Source organism: Hordeum vulgare, chromosome 4H (genome assembly GCF_904849725.1).
Source record: "Hordeum vulgare subsp. vulgare chromosome 4H, MorexV3_pseudomolecules_assembly, whole genome shotgun sequence".
Taxonomy (NCBI): Eukaryota; Viridiplantae; Streptophyta; class Magnoliopsida; order Poales; family Poaceae; genus Hordeum; species Hordeum vulgare.
The window spans coordinates 230,636,932-230,661,319 of NC_058521.1; the positions used below are offsets into that span (position 1 = coordinate 230,636,932).

General features: G+C 46.6%; 1 protein-coding gene across 3 annotated transcripts in view; it reads left to right on the forward strand.

The window, feature by feature from the left end:
• Positions 1–290: 290 nt before the first annotated feature.
• The window catches only part of LOC123448435 (inositol monophosphatase 3), a 29,793-nt gene continuing 5,695 nt past the window's right edge, over positions 291–24,388 (forward strand). For 2 of the 3 annotated variants that reach the window (XM_045125310.1, XM_045125312.1), the window contains exons 1-6: positions 291–534; positions 663–713; positions 827–1,014; positions 23,140–23,224; positions 23,344–23,398; positions 23,528–23,571. In XM_045125310.1, coding sequence (XP_044981245.1) covers positions 478–534; positions 663–713; positions 827–1,014; positions 23,140–23,224; positions 23,344–23,398; positions 23,528–23,571 — 480 coding nt within the window. In that variant the 5' untranslated portion in view covers positions 291–477. The remainder of the gene's footprint in view (positions 535–662; positions 714–826; positions 1,015–23,139; positions 23,225–23,343; positions 23,399–23,527; positions 23,572–24,388) is intronic. The other variant, XM_045125313.1, reaches the window with a different exon arrangement.

Here is a 24,388-nt window from a genome sequence, read left to right on the forward strand (position 1 = left end):
AATATTAAAGAGACTAAAATCAAGTTAATGAGCATTTATTATCCTGCAAACCTTTCAATCCAGAACTCGTGTGAGGAGTTAAATGAGGAGAGAGAGGACTAATGCACATTTTAGTAGGGGTACCCTGACTAAAAGATTTTAGTCTTAAGACTAATTTTAGCCTCTCTTTAGTCAGGGGTGCTTGAAACTTTAGCATCCTAAAAAGACTAGTTTTAGTCAGACTAGTTTTAGTCCATTGGATCTAAGCACCCTCTTAGCCTCTATTTAGTCAGGGTGAAATTTAGCCTTCTGAGACTAGTTTTAGTTGATTGGATCCAATCACCCTCGTAGCCCGGCGACGACGGCTACCTGTTCTTCCCCATCTTTCCATCCCCTTTCCCAATTCGTGTAATCGTGACTCGAATCGTGTGCCTAATCAATAGATCGAGAGCATCCACTACTAGTCCCTAACATCTGGAGGCGGGAGATTCGGAAGCCATGGCGGAGGAGCAGTTCCTGGCCGTAGCGGTGGACGCCGCCAAGAGCGCCGGCGAGGTAATCCTCCTAATGAACTCGATCCGTCCCTCCATCCTCCTGCCGCAATTGTTTCTCAGGCCCACTGCTCCTGATGGATTCGCGATTGCCTGTTCACTCATTCTGTGACCGATTTGTACGCCATGCAGATCATCCGCAAGAGCTTTTACCTAACCAAGAATGTGGAGCACAAGGGCCAGGTCTCTCCTCTCGCCTCTTCTTTTCCCCACGCATGTTACCTCCTTTTGACGCCGCTGTCCTTGATTGGATTGCAATCTAATCGTCACGGTGCTATGGATTGTGGCTGCTGCAGGTGGATTTGGTGACGGAGACGGACAAGGCCTGCGAGGATCTCATCTTCAACCACCTCCGGATGCTCTACCCGGACCACAAGTTCATCGGCGAGGAGACGTCTGCAGCCCTTGGCTCCACCGATGACCTCACCTATGACCCTACCTGGATAGTCGACCCCCTCGATGGCACCACCAATTTCGTTCATGGGTAACGACGATGTTCTAGTATGCGCACTACCATTGTTTTCTTGCTTTCTTCTAAGAACAACAGGCGCAGGGAGCGCTTGGCCAATGCCCCGACCTGCAAAATAACTGTCAAAATACATGCGAAAAATGCTGCACGACCAGGCCCCGCATACGAGTGACCCGTAATTTTTTTTGCGGGGCGCGGCAAAATGCCCATCCCAACCCGCGAAAACACAGGTTCTTCCCCTCGCCCCGTCGGTGTCCTGTATATATCTAGAGCGGTTGGTTGGTGCGATATTTCAGCCCGTGCTTTTCCCCCACCCAGCGCTGTCGGGCGCCGCCTTCGATTTCGGCCATACCAGCCATCGTGATCACGCCGGCGGGCTGCCACACGCCGTAGATTGACCTTCACCACTCCCTCGTGCCTCGGCTGACCGAAAAGCTGCAGATCGGCGGCTGTTTTGTTGCGGCCACCGGATTTGGCTTTTCCGTCCACCGGCGGCTGTGCCAAAGCCATGGATTGGTTGGGGAGCACCCCGCACAACCCCGGCAAAGCGCCAGTGCTGCATGCAGGTACTGGTTCATCCTCTAATCGTTGGCGTTGGTTCACCGTTAAGGACTCTTTCGGCCGTCCCCCGGGCCTGGTGGTCGCGCAGCGGCTCGCCGACTTGCCGATGTCGCTCATACAATGCGACGACTACCTAGAGACAGTGCTGCGTCTCACATCCAGCACGCGGCAACACCTCGGATGAGTATTCTTCAAATGCAATAACGACGGGGTATGCTCTTCTTTCTGTTCGGCTTTGTCATTTATTTGGTTAAATTTCGGTAGTTTATTGAGGTGTTCATGTGTGTAGGAAGTTGGATGCTCATTTTGGTATTGGGAAGAAGAATACATCGATTTATTAATAGAAAGGAACTTAATAGATGTTCGTGCACTCCTTAGTATAATTGAGGCTAACGATGCAGCTGCATGTGCAATTAGAAAAGAAATTAGAGGGGAAGCAACGCCTAATTCTTTAGAATCAAAGCCGAAGAATGAAAAATGCAAGATGAAAAATCCATAGGTCAACAATGAATGCATGGAGAAGATGTTGATCCAACTAGTGGGAGCAGTTATGAAAGTTGGATATCTTCTAAAATGCCTAATTGTTGTTCTTGTTTGGTCTTGCTGTTTTAGCAAAGATTTGATGATTTATGATGTATCCAATGCCTTTGAAGAAAATAAAGAAACAAATAAATGCGTTTTCATGCTTGAAATTGGAATGGAAATAACAGATTTTATGGCCCGGCGTGGGTGGCGGCCGAGCAGACCCCGCAAAACGGACCTGTATAAAAGGATATCCGTTTTGCGGGATCTGCTCGACCGCCGCCCATGTCGGCCCGCAAAAGCGTTTTTTCGCGAACTGCAAACGACTTTCGCGGGTCGGCTTTATACGGGGTCTGCTAGAGATGCTCTTATACTATATAAAGCGTTCAAACAGTGGCAAAGTAACATATAATTCTTACAAACCAAAACACATACTCCTCGCACAAAGAGCAAATCAAGCATGCACCTCGCACAAAAGGACTAGAGGCTAAGCAGCTCCTGAAATGCCCATAATTTTTCAGTTCGTAGCATGAAGATCTATAAGCCTCTGTAACCCATCCAATGAATTTCCTTGTCCTTCATTCTCCCTGGAGGCATCCAAAGTTGAAAGAAGTTGAACATTTAAACACAAGATTGGATGGGAACATCATTTCAATGGCCATTTATTACGAATATTCCATAAGGCTCAACACATGGCTGCAATGCAACGCCATGTGGACCTTCAACACCCAGGGCAAGCCCCAAGAGCTCAGAGCAACAGATAGGGTTCTAGGATCATTCCAGTCCCTCCCTCACATTGTTCCACATGAATTTGTCCATTGGGCAAAATAATATGTGATTTGTATCTTCTCGCTTACCCATGGATTTCGAGGCGCGCGACTAGTCGATGAGTCGCAAAAAAAGTCGACTCAACTTAGTGTCGACTCGAGTCACGAGTCGGGACTAGTCGCAACTGCATGCTCGACTTTTTCCGAGTCGCTACCCCAGAGCGACTCACATGAGTCGCGACTTGAAAACCATGCGCTTTACCACACAAGGCATAGGAGCCATCACTCAGACTGTTGTGTTTCAAGATACTGCAAGATGAGGTAGTCTCCCCCTAATCATCTGTCTGATGAAGACCTTAATCTTCATGTGCATGGCCGCCCGCCAAAGAAGTTTAGCGTGTTGAACAACAGGGTCGGAAGAGGGTTTGGCGTATAACGGTTCCATCGACCAGTCGCTTCTAGGTCACAAGAGATTTTGTTGGATGAGTTCAATAGCAGGACATTAATAACTTCGGCACCAAGGACCTCCCATATGTTTGCCTCGACCTGGTCAAAGGTGTGACGAAACAACACGTTGAGTGACCCCTGTCTAACTTCTGAGTTGGCCAAGATCTTTGGATCAGAGGCCATGATGAAGAGCCGGTGGTATCTGATATGGGTGGGCCCTACCAATCCAATTGTTCAACCAGAACCTAGTCGATTGCCTGTCCAATACAACATGCTTTGCTCCTAAATCAAAGATTGGCTTGATGGCCTGGATTCCATTCTAGAAAGGGGTCCCACGCCTAGTCCAGGTGAAGAAGTTGGACCTTCTAGTATCTGGCTTTGATGAGATCCAACTGTAGACCCATAGAGTTCTGACTAATCTGCCATAAAAAATTGGCTGGTAGAACAATGTCCATAAGTTGGGAGTTTAACTCTCCTAGACCCCCATGGTCTTTAGGTTTGCAAATAGATGCCCATTTCACTATATATGGTATTTACGTTCGAGTGTATCTCTTCCCTGGAAAAAATGAGCCTCACAAACTTGTGCACATTGTTGGCTAACAGAAAGCGACCCATGGTGTAAGTTGGGACTGGCGGGAGACACACATTATTGAGAAGCAATCTTCCTCCTAACACGAGAAAATTTGTCTTTCCAGGGCTTAGATACTTTATTGCATAACATGTATTTTAGTTAAGGCACAAAACATACTCGCTAATAGGATAATTGTGGTATGAGATCGAAAAATTGGTAGATTTGCAATTTGGGAGGTTAGCAACCCTTCTACTCCATGATCGATAGCCCCATAACAACAATCTCACATTCTTAAAAATAATCTTCGTACAAGACGTCACCTCAAAATTAGAGTAGCAACCCTTTGCTACTACACGATCGACGCCCCCATAACTCAGGCTGGGTGTTCGGTTAAACCGACCTGTTTGGTCCGGTTCTTCGGTTTTTGAACAAATTCGGTTATGCGGTAATAATGACCGATCGGTCATGTGAAAAACAACTAACCGAGCATTCGGTGGACCGAGATTTCGGGTCGGTCCTCGGTTAAGGCGGAACTAACCGATATATCATAGAATGAGAACAGAAATAGGCACACTTCTGAACTTAATCATCAAATAAACCTTGTGGGCAAACAAGATGTAGACCCCGTGAGTAGAAAAATCTGATCCTACTAGCAGAACCATCATGTGAACTCATCAGCATCTCACGGACGTGAACTCATCAGCATCTCACGGACGTGAACTCATCAGCATCTCACGAGCTTATCAGGAAGATCCAAAAACATAGAAAGAGAAAAAATATGCTAGTGGCATGCACTCGAAGAGGAGGCGGAAGATCAGAGGGAAAAGATATGAGTAGGTCGGAGGGCATCACCGCCGCCCGCTGGTGTGTAGATCGGGGAGAAGGAGAGGCGGCGCACTGGAAGCTAGGGTTAGGAGGCGTGTGGGAAATTGATCGGGTATGAAGCCAGAAGCGTAGCGGTTAGTAGGATGGACCGCTGGAGGCTGCGTACATGAGCTTTTACACAAACATTTGTCCATGTGCACATCTGATCGATCACATCGGTTATTTCGGTTAACCAAAGTAGAAAACCAAAATTCCCAAATTAATTTCGGTTTTTTCGAAGTGCAGACCGAAAAAAAACTGAAGTTTTGGTTTCGGTCTATTCAACTTCGGTTTCTTCGGTTCGGTACTTCGGTGCTTGGTTAATATGCCCACCCCTCACATTCTTAAAAATTAATCTTCATGCAAGACATCACCTCAAAATAGAGTAGCACTTTGACCATGGCAATGATGATTGCTAGGCTAAAAGGGTGCATGGTGTCGTTCGCATATCTACTTCATTGGTCTGCTGCTAGACCGAGCGGTGAAGTTCGTGAACTAGTTGGACATTAATACTCAGGTACAGATGTATCTTTTGAGTAGGGGGCTTTTGTACTCTTGAAAAACAGCAGCAACAACAACAACAATAACAAAGCCTTTAGTACCAAACAAGTTGGGGTAGACTAGAGGTGAAGCCTATAAGATTTCGTGACAAACTAATGGTTCTGGCACATGGATACCAAGCTTCCATGCATCCCTGTCCATGGCTAATTATTTGGTGATACTCCAGTCCTTCAGATCTCTCTTTACAGACTCCTTCCATGTGAAGTTCAGTCTACCCCGGCCTCTTTTGACATTACGAGCATGCTTTAGCCGTCAGCTATGCACTGGAGCTTCTGGAGGGTTGTGATGAATATGCCCAAACCATCCTGAGACGTTGTTGGACAAGCTTCTCTTCAGTCGGTGCTACCCCAACTCCTCTCGTATATCATCATTCTAGACTCGGTCCTTCCTTGTGTGTCCACACATCCATCTCAACATGCGCATCTCCGTCACACCTAACTGTTGCACATGTCACCTTTTAGTCGACCAACACTCAGCGCCATACAACATTGCGGGTCGAACCGCCGTCCTATATAACTTGCCTTTTAGCTTTTGTGCCACTCTCTTGTCACAAAGAATGCCAGAAGCTTGGCGCCACTTAATCCATCTGGCTTTGATTCGATGGTTCACATCTTCGTCGATATCCCCATCGTTCTATAGCATTGACCCCAAATATCGAAAGTTGTTCTTCTGAGGCACCATCTGACCATCAAGGCTAACCTTCTCCTCGTGCCCAGTAGTACTGAAATGGTACCTCATGTACTTTGTTTTAGTTCTACTAAGTGTAAAACTTTTCGATTCCAAGGTTTGTCTCCATAGCTCTTAACTTCCTATTGACCCCCTTCCGACTATCATCGACTAGCACCACATCATGTGCGAAGAGTATACACCATGGTATATCTCGTTGTATATATCCCTCCATCACCAAAACAAAAAGAAAAGGGCTCAAAGCCGACCCTTGATGCAGTCGTATTTTAATTGGGAAGTCATCAGTGTCGCCATCACTTGTTCGAACACTTGTCACAACATTATCGTACATGTCCTTGATGAGAGTAATGCATGTTGCTGGAACTTTGTGTTTCTCCAAGGCCCACCACATGACATTCCACGGTATCTTATCATAGGCCTTCTCTAAGTCAACGAACACCATATGCATGTCCTTCTTTCGCTCTCTGTATCTCTCCATAAGTTGTCGTACCAAGAAAATGGCTTCCATGGTCGACCTCCCCAGCATGAAACCAAACTGATTTTTGGTCATGCTTGTCATTCTTCTTAAGCGGTGCTCAATGACTATCTCCCATAGCTTCATTGTATGGCTCATCAACTTAACTCCACGAGAACTAGTACAACTCTGAACATCCCCCTTGTTCTTAACGATTGGTACTAATATATTTCGTCTCCATTCTTCTGGCATCTTGTTTGCGTGAAAAATGAGGTTGAAAAGCTTAGTTAGCCATACTATTGCTATGTCCCCGAGGCCTCTCCACACCTTAATGGGGATGCAATCAGGGCCCATTGCTTTGCCTCCTTTCATCCTTTTTAAAGCCTCCTTGACCTCAGACTCCTGGATTCGCCACACAAAACGCTTGCTAATATCATCTAAGGAGTCGTCCAGTTCAATGATAGAACTCTCATTCTCGCCGTTGAACTTGTCAAAGTACTCCCGCCATCTATGCTTAATCTCCTCGTCCTTCACCAGAAGCAGGTCTGCTTCGTCTTTGTTGCATTTGACTTGGTCAATATCCCCCGTCTTCCTCTCGCGGATCTTGGCCATCTTATAGATGTCCCTTTAGTCTTCCTTCATGTCTAACTGTTGGTAGAGGTCCCATGCGCCCGACCCTTGCTTCACTCACAGCTCGCTTTGCGGCCCTTGTTTGCCATCTTGTACTTCTCTATGCCACACTCCTATCTAGGTATAGGTGTCTGTAACAATCTTTCTTCTCCTTAATGGCCTTGTGGACATCATCGTTCCACCATCAGGTATCTTTAGATTCGCTTCTACTTTTCCTGGACACTCCAAACTCCTTTGAGGCCACCTTACGAATGCAAGTCGCCATCTTCATTCACATATTGTCTGCATCACCTCCTTCCTCCCAAGGGCCCTCCTTAATGACCCTCTCCTTGAACGCCTGAGCTCTCCCCCTTGAGCTTCCACCACTTCGTTTTAGGAACTTTGGCACGCTTGTCCCACTGGACACGAATCCGAAAGCAGAAGTCAACAACCACAAGCTTATGCTGAGGGACACCACTCTCTCCAGGTATCACTTTACAATCTAGGCACACATGCCTGTCTTCTCTTCTCGAGAGGATGAAATCAATCTGGCTAGAGTGTTGACCACTACTAAATTCACTAGATGTGATTCCCTCTTAAAGAGGGTGTTAGCTACGATCGTGTAGTAGGCTAGAGTAAAGCTTAAGACATCCTCTCCTTCTTGATTCCTGATGCCATAGCCGAAGCACCCATGCACCCTTTCGGAACCAGTGTTAGATCTGCCCACGTGGCCATTGTGATCTCCTCCTATGAAGAGCTCTCACCGTACACTCCTAACCATGTCCCCCAGGCCTTCCTAGAACTCCCTATTGATGTTCTCATTGTGGCTTACTTGCGGGGCATATGCGCTGATAACGTTGTGAACTAAGTCCCAACTACCAGCTTGACCAGGATAATCCGGTCCCCATGTCTCTTGACGTCTACCAGTCCATACTCGAGGCTCTTGTTTATCAGGATGCCTACTCCATTTCAGTTTGCAGCCGTCCTGTGTACCACAGCTTGGTGTCGGTACCCTCCACCTCCTTGCCTTCTGTCCCCTCCATTTGGTTTCTTGAACGCAAAGGTTACCAACACCTCTTCTCACCACTGTATCAACTAGCTCTCGAAGCTTACCTGTCAGGGACCCTATGCACCAGCTACCTAAGTGGATCCTCCTGGGCTCGGCTAGCTTCCTTACCCTTCGCACTCGTCGAGTCAAATGCGGAGACCCTTGCTCACTTTTCACTACCCCCAAGCGGCGATGTAGCGTGCCACTAAGGATGCGGTGACCCGATCCTTCCTTGCTTGCCGCCGTATCCAGATGAAGATACGGCGCGCCACCAGGGGCGACGACCCGACCTTTGCTCATTTGACACCACACCCGGGTTCCGATGTGGCGCGTTGCTGAGAGGGTTACGCCCTAATGTAAATCTTTTGGGTTTCATCTACATAAGAGTGGTTTTGATGTTGGCTCGCCAAGCCTATCACAACCCTCCCCCTTTACCCGGGCTTGGGACCAGCTATGTTGAGACAACATAGGCGGAGTTACTCTCCTGAAAAGCACTATCCTTAGGTGTTCAAAGAATTTGTGTAATAAAATTACTATTGGGTAAGTTGTTTTCGTCTCTAATGATTATGTCCTCGAGCATGGTAAAGCCCTTGTGTGTCCTACAAGAGCTTTGCAAGTTTTAGTCTTGATCTGCAAAGAAGGGTCAGGATCCCGAGCATTTTCTTCCTCTTATCCAGTCCCTCCAATTGCGCCATGGAGGCTTATCCAGGTGGGCACTTTCTTCTTGCGACCAAGAAAGTGGATCTCCTAATTCTTTATTTTGGGCCGTACCTATAGGTAGCATACCCTAGAGCGCTTTCGAAGAAAGATCACCTAGAGATGGAAAAGTGTCGGAAATGCTTAGCCTTGTTTTCCTTCATCGAGGAAGAAGTGCTAAGGTAACGCACTACGCCATGGTTAGCCCGTATGAGGAGCTGGAATGTTTTGCTCGGGCGACAGTTACGGGTCTCGTCGATCCATGGCTTATCGGCTACCCCTTGACATTCTGGTGTCCCCGGGGAAATCATACGTGGGGTGGAGAGGCGATGACGGTTGCCATAATTTGTTCGTGACTTTAGGGGAGCCCATTGCTCCCGCCGTGCTAATATATGGGTGCTCCATGACAGGTTTCGATGGAAAGGCAAAGTATAAAGGAGGGTCACGTTTGAAAATAGTGAATACGGTCTTTATATTTTCCGTATAGTAAGGTTATTGTGAACACGCTATTATGAAATAGGAACTTGTGTAGTGTTGTTGACCAAAGTCACGGAATTGAGATCTTTCACCTTCGAGCCCCGAGCCAGATCATTGACCTAGGCAAGACTTTTGGAACTTTCGTAGAGTCTATAGTGATTGATCGCCGTATCTCCTGACCAGTGCTGGGGAAGAGTAGCCTTTTATTTCCAGACAACCATGTCGTCCTCTTTCGCAAGACTTATCCGATGGTCAAATTCTAGAGGAGTTACCCCTAGGTTCAGTCGGTAGGACGTTCTCCAACTGGCACCCTTTCATGAGGTTATGGGTGTCACTCATAACTTCAGCAAGGTATGTTTCTTGGCGTCAAGAGACCGCTCCAAGGGAACTCTTGACCGTAATCATGCCCTTGGTTCCCAATGTTTCGAGGTGCAGGCGGTCATGAAACACTGTTGCTCCCAGTGAGAGAAGTGTGAGTTTGCCCAAGATGGACGTGAACGTTGCATGAACCTCGTTAAGCCGAAGTGGGTGGGAGTAGTCAGATATTTCCCTCATCCCATGCTACGGAGACGATAATTCGCCCGAGCACCCGGTAAGGCGCCCCGCCAAATATCTCCCGCAATGGTGAGTCCTCGGGGCGAAGGGCGAAGCTCATTTCTTTGTATATTGAGTGACTTCAGATTGCTTGCAAAAATAACACTGAACGGAAGATCATCCTGGAGGAGGCTTGTCGAGCGATATGATGAGTAGAGGCTTTAGAGACGACTTGATTCTGAAGGATCGGCTACATGATGATGGATAATCCGAAGGTTGAACAAAGTCTTGTGGGCGCCCCTGGCCCACAAGGAGTGGTGGTCCCTTACTACCAAGAGGGAGTTCCATGGTGCATGCAGACCTAGATCGAGGTGCATGGCTTGTATTCACGAGTTGGATGAACCGGTCTCCAGATAGTCCCAACGTATGGTGAAATGATTCCTTGATGATAATCCGATTCACAACAGAGTGTGGCGGAATCTGGGCAGCTCCTTGGCAAGGGGATTTGGCGTGCAACCTTATTCTCTGCAAGGGTTTCTTCGTGAACGATAATAGACTATGTCAAACCGATGGGGTACCCTAGCAGTAAGAGATCCCCTCCACTGCTCAAGTTGACCTGGGTGGGTGTGCCGGAACGAGACGATCTAGGAAGGACCCAAACTGACACCAGAAGGTTTCTGTCCCGAGGAGGCGCACATGTTTGTTGGTGACGAAGATCCGTCTGGCCCATGGTGGGCACCAAATGTTGATGAATAATGGTCCGCTGATCTTAAGATCTAAGGTGTTGATCTTAAGATCTGAGGTTTATCATGGAAGTAGAGAGAGGGGTGGTGCTCGAAGGGTTCTTGTCGGCAATGAAGGTGAAACCATGGTTTTACACAAGTTTAGGCTATTGGATGGGTAATAGCCCTACTTCCTACCCATCTTTAGAGATGATCATAGATGATTACATTGGTGTTTTCCTATTTACCGAGCTAGGGGTATGGAAATGCGCTCCTGCATATCTTCGTCCCCTTGGTGGGGATTGGTACCGCCCTTATATAGCTAGTCTTAGGTCGGTAGTTTGGTCTTGATCTTCCAGCGACTGATACAATTAGATGATCTTGCAGTTATGAGGTACAAATCTCCCATGAGTGTAGAATCCCTATAGATGCACTCCTGACCTTATTCCTTAAGACCAAAGGTGATGCCACTGTAGGGGCAGGTATGGGTGTCTGCCCCGGTGTCGGGACCGATTTCTAAATAAATAAATTTATTGGAAATCAGCCATGAATGTCATCAGTGTAGAAAATCATTCACACTGATAGACCAACTTGGTATAGAAAACTAGCAGTACATAATATTAAACAGGGTAGAGCGGATGCCGCTCTATAGTTTATTACAACACACCCATACTTAGCATAAGGGCGGATATATCACAGTGGTCATGGGATGGCTCTACTGCTCGCATAAATAGGTAGGCATGTCACATCGGAGTGAAGTGACACAACATAAGTACTACTACACGCCAAGCGTCAGAGTGAGGCTTGACTATTATTTCATGGTGGCGGAAGCGGTGAAACGATACAACGACGGACTCCAAAATCGTAGGACTGACTGGGACTCCTCTAGGCATTGGACTCGCTATCTTACTATTCGTCCATGAGGTCTCCTTCATCCATATGTGGCCACATCAACAAGCCAGTGAGTACTTTGAAAGTACTCGCAAGACAGTTTGCACAAAAGATAAGATGAATGCAGCAATTTTATATGCATGGTTAATTATCACAATTATCATGGTTGAGAAATTAATAGCAGTTAGGTTGGAGTAGATAAGTCGGGCGGTAATCCTCCTGAAATATCCAAACAAAATAAAGTGCATCGATCGGGTGTCTGAAGCGACGCCTCGAAAGGTTAACAAATAAACAACCACCGTCGAGGGTCTAAGCGACACCTCATACAGGGTAAAATAAATTAACAAGCCATAGTCGGGTGTCTATGCGACACCACAGAGAGGGCATAAAAGTAAATGCTTGCCTCAGTCTGGCGTCTTAGCGACACCATAGAAAGGGCATAAAAGTAAATGCTTGCCTCAGCCGAGCATCTTAGCGACACCATAGAAAGGGCATAAAAGTAAATGCTCGCGTCAGTCGGGCGTCTTAGCGACACAATAGAAAGGGCATAAAAGTAAATGAATATCCGGGTGGTACAACCAATCTTCGGGATATTTAAAACAACCAAGTTTCATTACGTTAGTTCCATCATCACAGTCAGATGTAAACATTTTAGCACTTGCATATACATACTCGTTCTCCAAGAGACTAACACTTAGACCGACACTTGACCTGTCAACCAGTCTTCCTTGGCCGTGGACACGGCTACTCGAATAGTTTGGACTCTTTACCCACAGCCAACGGGTTTCTATAGTCACTAAGACTAATCCCGTGTACGCTATTTCAGAAATAAACACTCAGAACCAGCACACACCCATTTTTACCCAGCGAGGCCCGGCATCATCCGGGTCACGCTTCCAGGGGAAAAACTATAAGACGGGGAGGCCAACATCCTCGAATAGCATGGGATCAGATTTCTACCGCGCCCTACAAGGGGGTGCCCCCCCTCTCGGTCCCAGACCGGAAACACCCATGCCCCTTGACCGGATGACTGGCTTTATTCCAGGACCACGGAGACCTTTATCCCGGCCCCTCTACTTGGTGTGTATCTGATAATAGGTTTACGACCTACTACGCCGTATTCCCTTCCGGAAAGACCTGCGGTAGTACGGAAGGTAAGGTGACGCACTGACAAGACTATATATGTTGACACTGGAATTATTAAATTTATCCACACGGTATCATGCAACCGACATGATCAGGCCACAACCTTTCACGTCCCACGTGACTTAGCTGTCCACGACCTCTCATCATCACATTGGTGATTAACTTTGTCGAGCAAGAAATCATATGATATGCAAGTGTTATTATGAAGCAGTTCATCATATGCAAGTGTTCTTATGAAGTACTCTCTCCGTCCCAAAATTCTTGTCTTAAATTGTCTAGAAATGGATGTATCTAAATACTAAAACATGACTAGATACATTCATATTTAGACAAATCTAAGACAAGAATTTTGGGACAAAGGGAATAGTTCACTAACTATTCTATTAGCAAACATGAAATCAATTGATTAAACAGCTTGCTTGGGTCGACGAAGTCGGGATCGAGCTCGGTGGAGTTGACGGCGGCGTCTCCCCCTTGGTATCTACGTCACACATTGGTTCTATCGTAAATACTACAGTCCAAAATCTTGTCTCAAAATATTTTTGAATAAATATCAAAAATAACTAGACAGCAAAAGAATTTTTTTGCAAAAAGAATCAACTCAAAAGCCCCTGTAGTTTAGAAGTTATAAAGGAATTGAGTTTAGGTGCTAATCTGTAAAAACAGAAACTAGCCCAGGGGCTGACTGATAAAACAGAAAGCTCCCTGCTGAAACTGCGCGAGCCAAAGGGGAAAGCGCACTTTGGAAAATACGCTTTAGAAAAACGGTTCGATAAAAACAGAATCCTGACAGTGGGCCTCTACTGTCAGGTTTGAAACTCCACTGACCGGCGGTAGAGGCTCGCTGTGTCGCCGGCGGCGTCCTGCGGTAAACCAGAGGGCAAAAAGACACGGTCGCACTCACAGGGCGATTTCGCAGCTGGTGGAGGTGGAGGCGTGGTTCTGGTGAGGTGGAGGAGTGGTTCCGGGGAGCACCACGTCGACGACAACTCCAACTCCGGCGGGCGGCGCTTTCGGGTGCAGGTGGATCTTGTCGGAGAAGCCTGCAAACTCCGAATTGAAGAGCGGGTTAGATGGGCGGGTGCTTGAGGAGCATGTTTGCTGAGTTTGGGTTGCAGGGATGCATTCACCTACTCGAATTTAACCGGAACCCGAAGCTAAATTGGGCGGCCGGAGGCGGGGAAGATGACCTTCCTGAAGTCGTTCGAGTGGCTCAGGCGTGGTTCTGGTGAGGTGGAGGAGTGATGGCTTCAACAGGGTCGCGGGGGCTTTATTTATAGGCTGGTGAGAGGGGTGCCGCATCGGGGTTAATTCCGGCACCGATAACGGCGGCCAGAGCGGTTCGGTAGGAGCTTACGGGGCTGGGCTAGCTACAACAGTCTGCGACAGTCCCGTTTTTCCAGTGAACCCGAGCTATTACGCGTGGAGATCACGGCTCGACGGAGCGGCATGTCACGAGCGAGTCGGCGGCAGAGGGCGCGCTCTGAGCTGTCCAGAGCGTGGCGACGTGCATCAACGTGCGTAGGAGTGGTGGACGGCCACACGGAGCGGGCGGCTTTGCATCGATTTCAGCCACACCTACCCCCTTAAGAAACATCTCGTCCCCGAGATTTCAGCCATTCCTGAAGCAAGTGCCGTTGCTCTTTCTGCAGAAACTCTTCTCTTCCTGAAGTGGCTTCATCCTCTGAGTGATTACTCCACTGTACCCTGAATAACTTTGTGACCTTCTGACGTGTCCTCCTTTCTGCTTCCTCTAGTATCCTTACGGGGTGTTCACGGTAAGTGAGATCTGGTTGCACATCTATGCCGTCGTGTGATATTTGTTGGTCTGGATTGCCCACACATTTCCTTAGCCGAGAGATGTGAAAGATGTTATGCACGTCTGACAACTCAGCGGGTAGGTCTAGCTGGTAGGCAACCTTGCCTCTCCGTGCTATTATTCGGAATGGTCCGATGAAGCGAGGTGCCAGCTTGCCCTTGACCTTGAATCTTTGCAAGCCCCTCATTGGTGATACTCTGAGATGCACATAATCGTTTGGCTCAAAACTGACGCCACGGTGCCTTTGATCGTAATAACTTTTCTGACGGCTTTGAGCCGTCTTGAGTTTGTCCCTGATGGACTTCACTTCGTCCTCGGCCTCTTGGAGCATCTGTAGGCCGAAGATACGGCTATCTCCGGTCTTTGACCAATTTAGTGGTGTACGACACCTTCGTCCGTGCAAGGCTTCAAAAGCCGACATTTGTTGCGTGGTAGCTGTTGTTGTAAGAAAACTCAACGTATGACAAACTGTCCTCCCAACTGTTTCCATATGTTAGTACACATGCCTTGAGCATGTCCTCCAGAATTTGGTTTACACGTTCGGTCCGTCCTCCTGTCTGTGGGTGATATGTTGTACTGAACACTAACTGCGTTCCCAAAGCTTGCTGTAAGTAGTCCCAAAATTTTGAGGTAAACTGAGTGCCTCGGTCGGATACTATAGTCTTCGGAATCTGAGCAGACGATGCGAGCGAGGTACAACCTGGCCAGCTTTCGGGTGGAGTAGGTGGTCTTTACTAGAATGAAATGGGCCACCTTGGTGAGTAAATCAAGGATCACCCATATAGCGTCGTGCCCATGTCGGGACCGGGGTAGTCCGACAATAAAATCCTTGTCGATCTCGTCCCACTTCCACTCGGGTACCTTCATAGGTTGCAGTAGGCCCGTTGGTTTTTGGTGTTCGGCCTTGATTCGTTGGCAAGAATCGCAGATATCTCTCTTCATTCCGTGCCACCAATATTTTGTTTGGATGTCCTTGTACATTTTTGTGGCCCTCGGATGGATTGAGTATGTCACGGTGTGGGCTTCTTCTAAAATTTTCACCTTGAGTTCCTTGTGGTCAGGTACAGATAGCCGGTCGCCGTACCATAATATCGCTTGCTCATCCACATTAAACTTTGAGGCCTTGCCCAGGCCCACCTTCCTCTTTATACCCTCAATACTAGGATGCCCGTTCTGAGCTCCCTTGATTTGCAAATCCAATGTGGCCTATATCTCTAGGTGTGCAACGGTGCCTTTAGGGACGAGGAGCATGTTAAGTTTGGCAAACTCTTGAATAAACTCAGGCCTTAAATTCGGCGTAGGGCTGCTGTCTGGGGTTGGCTTCCTGCCGAGAGCATCAACTACCACGTTTGCCTTGTTAGGGTGATAATGTATCCCCACATCATAGTCCTTGATTAACTCTAACCAACGGCGCTGCCTCAGATTTATCTTTGGCTGGGTGAAAATATACTTGAGACTCTTGTGGTCCGTTTATATCTCGCTGCGATTCCCAAGCAAGAAATGCCTCCATTCCTTGAGAGCGTGTATTACGGCGGCTAATTCCAGATCATGAGTGGGATAGTTTTTCTTCATGCCGCCGCAACTGTCTTGAGGCGTAAGCCACGACTCTACCTTCTTGCATGAGTACACATCCGAGGCCTTCCCTTGAAGCGTCACAATATACTTCGAAGTCTTTGTGCAGACCGGGAACGACCAAAACCGGTGCGGTGGTTAGCCTCTTCTTCAATTCTTGCAAACTATTTTCGCATGCCTCAGTCCACTCGAACTTCTTATTCTTCTTGAGCAACTAGGTCATTGGTTTGGCAATTGTGGAAAAACCTTCAATAAATCTTCGGTAGTATCCCGCCATTCTGAGGAAACTCCGTACGTCTGTCACATTTGCTGTTGTTGCTATTCATTTATGGCTCTTACCTTCTCGGGATCCACGGCTATGCCTTCTTGGGTCATTACGTGGCCCAAGAATCCGATTTCCTTTAGCCAAAATTCACATTTGTTGAATTTGGCGTATAACGAATCCGATTTCCTTTAGCCAAAATTCACATTTGTTGAATTTGGCGTATAACTGATGTTGACGCAGCTCACCCAATGCAATCCTTAGTTGTGCGTGCTCTTCGGGTGTCTTGGAGTAGAGCAGTATGTCATCGATGAATACCACGACAAACTTGTCCATGTACTTCATGAAGACCTTGTTCATCAGATGCACAAAATGCGTTGGGGCGTTCGTTAGTCCGAACGACATCACTGTAAACTCGTACAGTCCGTATCGGGAAGTAAAAGCTGTTTTTGGAATATCTTCGGGCGTATCTTTAGCTGATGATACCCCGACAGTAAGTTAATCTTCGAGAAAACACTTGCTTGTGCCAGTTGGTCAAAGAAATCATTTATTCAAGGCAGGGGATACTTGTTCTTGATGGTGGCCATATTGAGAGCTCGATAATTGACGCATAGTCTCCGTGTTTGGTCTCTCTTCTTGGCAAATAGCACCGGCGATCCCCATGATGAGGGGCTGGGTCTGATGTACCCTTTGTCCAATAATTCATTTATTTGTTTCTTCAACTCAACCAATTCGTAGGTGCCATACGATAATGCTTCTTGTAAATTGGGGTTGTACCGGGTGCAAGTTCAGTGACGAACTCTATCTCGGTCTGGTGGCATACCCGGCAATTCTTCTGGAAACATGTCCGGAAATTCACACACTACCGGAACCTTCTTTAACTCAGAGATGTCCATTTTATTCAGTCGGTCTTGAGTTGGTGTGGTTCTCTCCAAGGCTGCAACTCTTACTCTTTCTCCCTGATGATGGGTGAGTGTCACAGTCTGATTGAAGCAGTCAATAAATCCTTTGTTTGTATTCAACGAGTCCATTCCCAAAATAATATCGAGATTGTTGCTCTCTATCACAATTAGATTTGCCCAGAACGTCAAACCTTTGATTTCAATAGTAATATCCTTGCAGTACTTCTGAGTAACTTGCTGTACTTCCGGGGACTTGATGGTCATATTTTCCAAGGGGAGGATCGAAAAATTGTGTTTCAAGGCAAACTTTTTTGAAATGAACGAATGGGAAGCTCCAAAATCAAACAAAACCGTGGCAGGAATTTTGTTGACAGGAAACATACCGAGCACTATTTCTGGCGCGTTCATAGCATCCTCCTTGGCACATGATTCACGTGACCTTTCCTGTGGTTATTGTTGGGGTTGAAATTGTTGGGTCTTGGTGCTGAGTTGTTATTGGGGTTGTTTGGCTTTTGCGCAACATTTCCTGTCTTTTGGGCACTGTCTGGCGTAGTGTCCCGCTTCTCCGCAAGCGAAACGGTTGTTGCCTGCGCGGGGAGTGAAATCCTTGTTCCTGACATTCGCAAGTTGGAGCACGGGGCGTTGAACTCTTCGAGGTCTCTGTCTTCTGCCTGTTGTTGCGGGATTGCGCCGAGTTATTATGACGGCACTTGCGAATGTCGTCCAGGCTGCGACGTCCGGTCTCGAGCATAATGGCTTTGTCCATGAGTGTCTTGAAATCTGGGAATGCGTGAACAACTAGTTGACACTTCAATGCGGGAGTGAGTCCATCAAGGAATTTTTTCATTTTCTTCTCTTCTGTTTTATAATCGTCACTAGCATAGCGAGACAGTTGGTTGAATTGGTCCAGATATTCCATGACAGTTGAACTCCGTTGTTTGAGATCTTCGAACTCCCTCTAATTGATCTTCATTACGCTGTTGGGAATATGCGCCCCACGAAAGCTTTCCTTGAACTCGGCCCAGGTGATGTTCTCGTTTGGGTGCACGCGTAGGAATTTTTCCCACTACGAGGCTGCTGCTCCAGTCAGATAATGAGGTGCGTATAGCACCTTCTCGTAGTCGAAGCATTGGGCAATAATAATTTTCCTTAAAATATCATGCGACCAGTCATCGGCTTCCATTTATTTATCAGTGTGTGAGAAAACCGGTGGACGAGTCTTCTGTAACTCAGTCAATCGGGAGTGCTGTTGATGAGGTGCACGATGATTCTTCATATTCATAAGCTGACTCATCATTTCTTGGTGCTCCTGTTGACTTTGCTCATACAAGCGACAAACTTGCAAGAATGCGGAGTCGCTGTCTAGCTGACTTGACTGCCCTTGAGTAAAGTTGTTACTTGTCTGAGTGAATTGATGCTCTTCCTGACTTGGCATGGAGCGTGTCCAGGGACGATGCATTTCTCAACTTTGGGTCAATGTTGCAAAAACCAAATGAGAAATTTCAAGTCTAAGGTGAAATAAAAGTTTTTATGGCCAAGAGAAACACCAAATATTTTTCATAAAACATCTGTCGTGTTTGGAGAAGGACTGCGGTACATATCTTACATCGAGCATAATTATACAATAGATCACTCAGGGCATGCTCACACATGTCTGACATGTTATTTAGCTAGTGCAGTTCTCCTGATCCTACATGATGAACACGACTACTTCTCTTCGGCTTACGAGCACACAGTCATACATATCATACAAGCGTCCTGACGCACTGCTACACCATTTCTAGGTGGAGGTGGAGGGAACCTGGATCGGCTAGCTTAGGGTAAGTCCCAGATGGGGTGCTGGGGACTCAACCTCTTCCTGCACGGGCTCTAGGCGGATGGCGCGAGGCGGCGAAGCACTCACGGGGCTAGCAGGTGGAGCAACTCTAATAGGGGTAGGAGCAATAACTTGATTGAACTACTCAAGCGTAGGTAACTGGTGGCTAACTGGTTGAGTTGACGGTGCACATGAAGAAGAGGAGGAAGGACATGACCGGGGTGGCGCGGGACCGAGAAGCTCAGTCCTGTTAGGAGGACGTGCCTGAGCCTCCATACGAGCAACCACCAAATCATCCACTAAGCCGTTGAAGGCTGACTCGGGGGCCATGAGGTACTGCACGAGCATCCCAATGGCCTCATCATCCCAATGGCGCGGTGCGAGTTGTCGGTCAATCGCGATCCTGGCAATGACGGAGAGGAGTTGCGAAAATCCTGCCGCCTCGTTGGTGAAAACCTGCGACGGACAACCGTTTCCAGCCATCTACACAATAGACAAAAATTTCCAGATAGTCATAACATAAATATATGTTGACTAACAGAAAAATCTGTACAGTACGTAGAACACTCAATTAAAATTTGTTAATCCAGTTAGCGATCGCACCTAGTGGTTTTCTGCAGTCAGCCTAGCTCTGATACCAAGGTTGTCAAGACCGGTTTTCAAATAAATAAATTTATTGGAAATCAGCGATGAATGTCATCGGTGTAGAAAATCATTCACATTGATAGACCAACTTGATATAGAAAACCAGTAGTACATAATATTAAACAGGGTAGAGCGGAGGCCGCTCTATAGTTTATTACAACACATCCATACTTAGCATAAGGGCGGATATATCACAGCGATCATGGGGTAGCTCTACTGCTTGCATAAATAGCTAGACATGTCACATCGGAGTGAAGTGACACAGCTTAAGTACTACTACACGCCAAGCGTTAGAGTGAGGCTTACTCTTCGTCCATGAGGTCTCATTCATCTCTATCTGGCCACATCAAGAAGCCAGCGAGTACTTTGAAAGTACTCGCAAGACTGTTTGCGCAAAAGATAAGATGAATGCAACAATTTTATATGCATGGTTAATTATACAATTATCATGGTAGAGAAATTAATAGCAGTTAGGTTAGAGTAGATAAGTCGGGCGGTAACCCTCCCGAAATATCCAAACAAAATGAAATGCACCGATCGGGTGTCTGAAGCGACGCCTCGAAAGGTTAACAGGTGAATATAAACAATCACCGTCGGGCGTCTAAGCGACACCTCATACAGGGTAAAATAAATTAACAAGCCACAGTCGGGGGTCTATGCGACACCACGGAGAGGGCATAAAAGTAAATGATCGCCTCAGTTGGGCGTCTTAGCGACACCACATAAAGGGCATAAAAGTAAATGCTCGCCTCAGTCGGGCGTCTTAGCGACACCACAGAAAGGGCATAAAAGTAAATGAATATCCCGGTGGTACAACCAACCTTTGGGATATTTAAAACAACCAAGTTTCGTCACGTTAGTTCCACCATCACAATCAGATGTCAACGTTTTAGCACTTCCATAAACAAACTCGTTCTCCAGAGCGACACTTGACCTGTCAACTACTCGAATAGTTTTGACTCTCTACCCACAACAACCGGGTTTTCATAGTCACTAAACTAATCCTGTGTACGGTATTTCAAAAATAAACACTCAGAACCAGCATACACCCATTTTTACCCAGCGAGGCCCGGCATCACACGGGTCATGCTTCCAGGGGAAAAACTATAAGACGGGGAGGCCAACATCCTCGAATAACATGGGATCAAATTTCTACCGAGCGCTACAAGGGGTGCCCCCCCTCTCGGTCCTAGACTGGAAACACCCATGCCCCCTGACCGGATGACTGGCTTTATTCCAGGGCCATGGAGACCTTCATCCCGGCCCCTCTACTTGGTGTGTATCTGATAATAGATTTGCGACCTACTACGCCCACACATTTCCTTAGCTGAGAGATGTGAAAGACGTTATGCATGTCTGACAACTCAACGGGTAGGTCTAGCTGGTAGGCAACCTTGCCTCTCCGTGTATTATTCGGAATGGTCCGATGAAGCGAGGTGCCAGCTTGCCCTTGACCTTGAATCTTTGCAAGCCCCTCATTGGTGATACTCTGAGGTACACATAATTGTTTGGCTCAAAACTGACTCCACGGTGCCTTTGATCGTAATAACTTTTCTGACGGCTTTGAGCTGTCTTGAGTTTGTCCCCGATGAACTTCACTTTGTCCTCGGCCTCTTGGAGCATCTGTGGGCCGAAGATACAGCTATCTTCGATCTCTGACCAATTTAGTGGTGTACGACACCTTCGTCCATGCAAGGCTTCAAATGGCGACATTTGTAGACTTGCCTGGTAGCTGTTGTTGTAAGAAGACTCGACGTATGGCAAACTGTCCTCCCAACTGTTTCCGTATGTTGGTACACATGCCCTGAGCATGTCCTCCAGAATCTGGTTTACACGTTCGGTCTGTCCTCCTGTCTGTGGGTGATACGCTGTACTGAACACTAACTGCGTTCCCAAAGCTTGCTGTAAGTAGTCCCAAAATCTTGAGGTAAACTGAGTGCCTCGGTCGGATACTATAGTCTTCGAAATCCCGTGTAAGCAGACGATGCGAGCGAGGTACAACCTGGCCAGCTTTTGGGTGGAGTAGGTGGTCTTTACGGGAATGAAATGGGCCACCTTGGTGAGTAAATCAGTGATCACCCATATAGCGTCGTGCCCATGTCGGGACCGGGGTAGTCCTACAATAAAATCCATGTCGATCTCGTCCCACTTCCACTCGGATACCTTCATAGGTTGCAGTAGGCCAACTGGTTTCTGGTGTTCGGCCTTGATTTGTTGGCAAGAATCGCAACATGCAATAAAAGAGGCGATATCTCTCTTCATTCCTTGCCACCAATATTTTGTTTGGTTGTCCCTATACATTTTTGTGCTTCTCGGATGGATCGAGTATGGCATGGTGTGGGCTTCTTCTAAAATTTTCACCTCGAGTTCCTCTTGGTCAGGTACACATAGCCGGTCGATGTACCGTAATATCCCTTGCTCATCCACATTAAACTCTGAGGCCAGCAGGTATACCTAGTCAAATTCATTTTTTTCCCCTCATATCAACCTTAAATTTATTATGGTCTTATGGCCAGTTATTGAACCTGGTGATGTTGTAATGTGGGGAATCTATAAGAAAATGAAACCTTAATCGTCTAACGAAGCATCTGATGCAGACATTTTACAAGCTCCTGTTCCTGAACCTGCAGTGTGTAATGAGGGCTTTCGTGATAACATTTTTGCAAACTTCTATTCAAGTGTTTGGTCAAGCTGATATTCAGGTTCAACCTGATTCGGGGCTCCGGAAACAAATTTGGAGATTATTCTACTCCAGAAATTAAAAATGCACCGAGGAGGGAATATTTGTCGAGAATCGGGAATATTTATGCTTTTTGGTGGTTACATCACCTAGCTGTCGAGATTCTTGAACTATTTGAACCATTAATTGTGTTAATTTTTTTTGGTCATCTAGCTTTCTATTTGAGTTTTATGAGTTTTGGTTCAGCGGACTTGCATTTGCATGTTAAAATGTTTAGACCTTAAGTGTGAGGCACTGATAAGTTAAATTCCTAGATCTGTCACTGCTTACAAGTGCCTATTCAAGCGTAGTGGGGCACAAGACTTGGGGGCCCTTAGCCACTCGGGCGGTTAATAAGGTTCGAGTGCGCCCGTATCGCCTCTCTATCAGACTGGGTGTCCATAGTGACAACGATCTGTTCGCCGCCCGAGGTGACCAGCGACAAGGAGCGCATGCTACGGGCGGTGACCTGTACAGTTGTTGTGCGCCGAGGACTTGTCCAGAGCTTCCTTGGCGAATTCCCAAAGTCGCTAGACAAGATAAGGTTTTCTCCTCCTTTCGCCTCTCACCTGCGGTCACCTCTGAATCTGGCTTGCCGTCCGACTCTCGCCAGTATCCACGAGCGCCTAGAAGCGGTTGCACTAACCCGTGCCCCCAACGAAGGTTGAGGAGGTGAGACTCGGTGAGGCAGTGACCCCGATTGTACTCGGTGGAATCACATTGCCAGCTGCGAGAGCGTGTCGGTACAAGAGTGAAAGCCATCTTTCAAAAAGGCAAAGTCCCTTTCTTCATCATGCAATTTTCTTTTCTTATTCTAAAATTGTGCACCTTTTTTTTAAATATTTCAGCTTTCCTTTTGTGTGCGTCTCGATTGGCCTCACCATTGGGAAGATTCCCACTGTTGGAGTTGTGTACAACCCCATCATGAATGAGGTAAACATTGTTACTCTATTTAATTTTTTCTTGTTTTATTTGAGGATCGGTGCAATATAATCTGGGCAAAGGAACCTGGAAAGGTTTTGAGTCCGATTTCATGTTTTTTCTTCAATTAGCTTTTCACAGCTGTTCGTGGAAAAGGTGCTTTCCTTAATGGTTCTCCAATTAGAAGTAAGCACATTTTTTGTTGATTAGGTCCTGATTTGTTGCTATACAACAGAAGAAGCAAGTCAAGATTACACAGTTCTTTTTTCGGATTGCTCGCATGTGTTAATTTCAATATACACCTCTCATGTGTAGCATCGCCTCAAAATGAGTTGGTGAAGGCTCTTATGGTGACAGAGGTAGGTTACAGACACTGTCAAAGATTATCATTTCCATGTCATTCGCACATTCAACTGGAGGGAATCATATCATACTTTAAAAGAATTGATACTTTGCAGTTGCAATTAGTCACGACTCGACTCGACACTAAGTTGATTCGACATTTTTTTGTGACTCATCGACTAGTCGCAACTAGTCGCGCGACTTTAAATCCATGTGAATGAGCAGCAGTAATATAGGACTTCTTTTCTATTCCCTCTCATAAAGTTTAACCAGGGTCTTGCAATCCAAGTGCATGAATAAGCAGCAGTAATCTAGGACTTCCTTTTTCTGAATCTTTTGATTCAGCCTAGTTATTAAATCTTGGAGAAAGTACCAAATACTAGCAAAGTATTATGTGGGTGTCGAATGTATATATTTGGCAAAATAAATCAATTTCTGATAAGTGCTGCTGCACTTTTTAGTTATATGGAGTATAGACCCAAAAATGGGAAACAAGAAAACTTGATTCCTTTACCCAACATGGCAAAAGGTGATTGGCACATGCAAGGAAAATGACATGTGATGTTCTGTGCTGATGCACATCCTGCACCCCATGCTTGCATGTGAATATCAAACCTCTGTACTGGCATACTGATTCCTCTTTTCAATATTTCAAAATGCTATAGCTTTTGAACCGAGCGTCGGAATTACAATCCGTTTCTCTGCTGGACCTCTTGCGACAAGTTCTTCAAAACCAGATTCCATATCAGTATGTTCCACTGAACTTTATCCAAAGCAACTTGGGTGCTACATAAAGCAACTTTTAGTTCTACTAGATGACCCGTTGTGCCGACG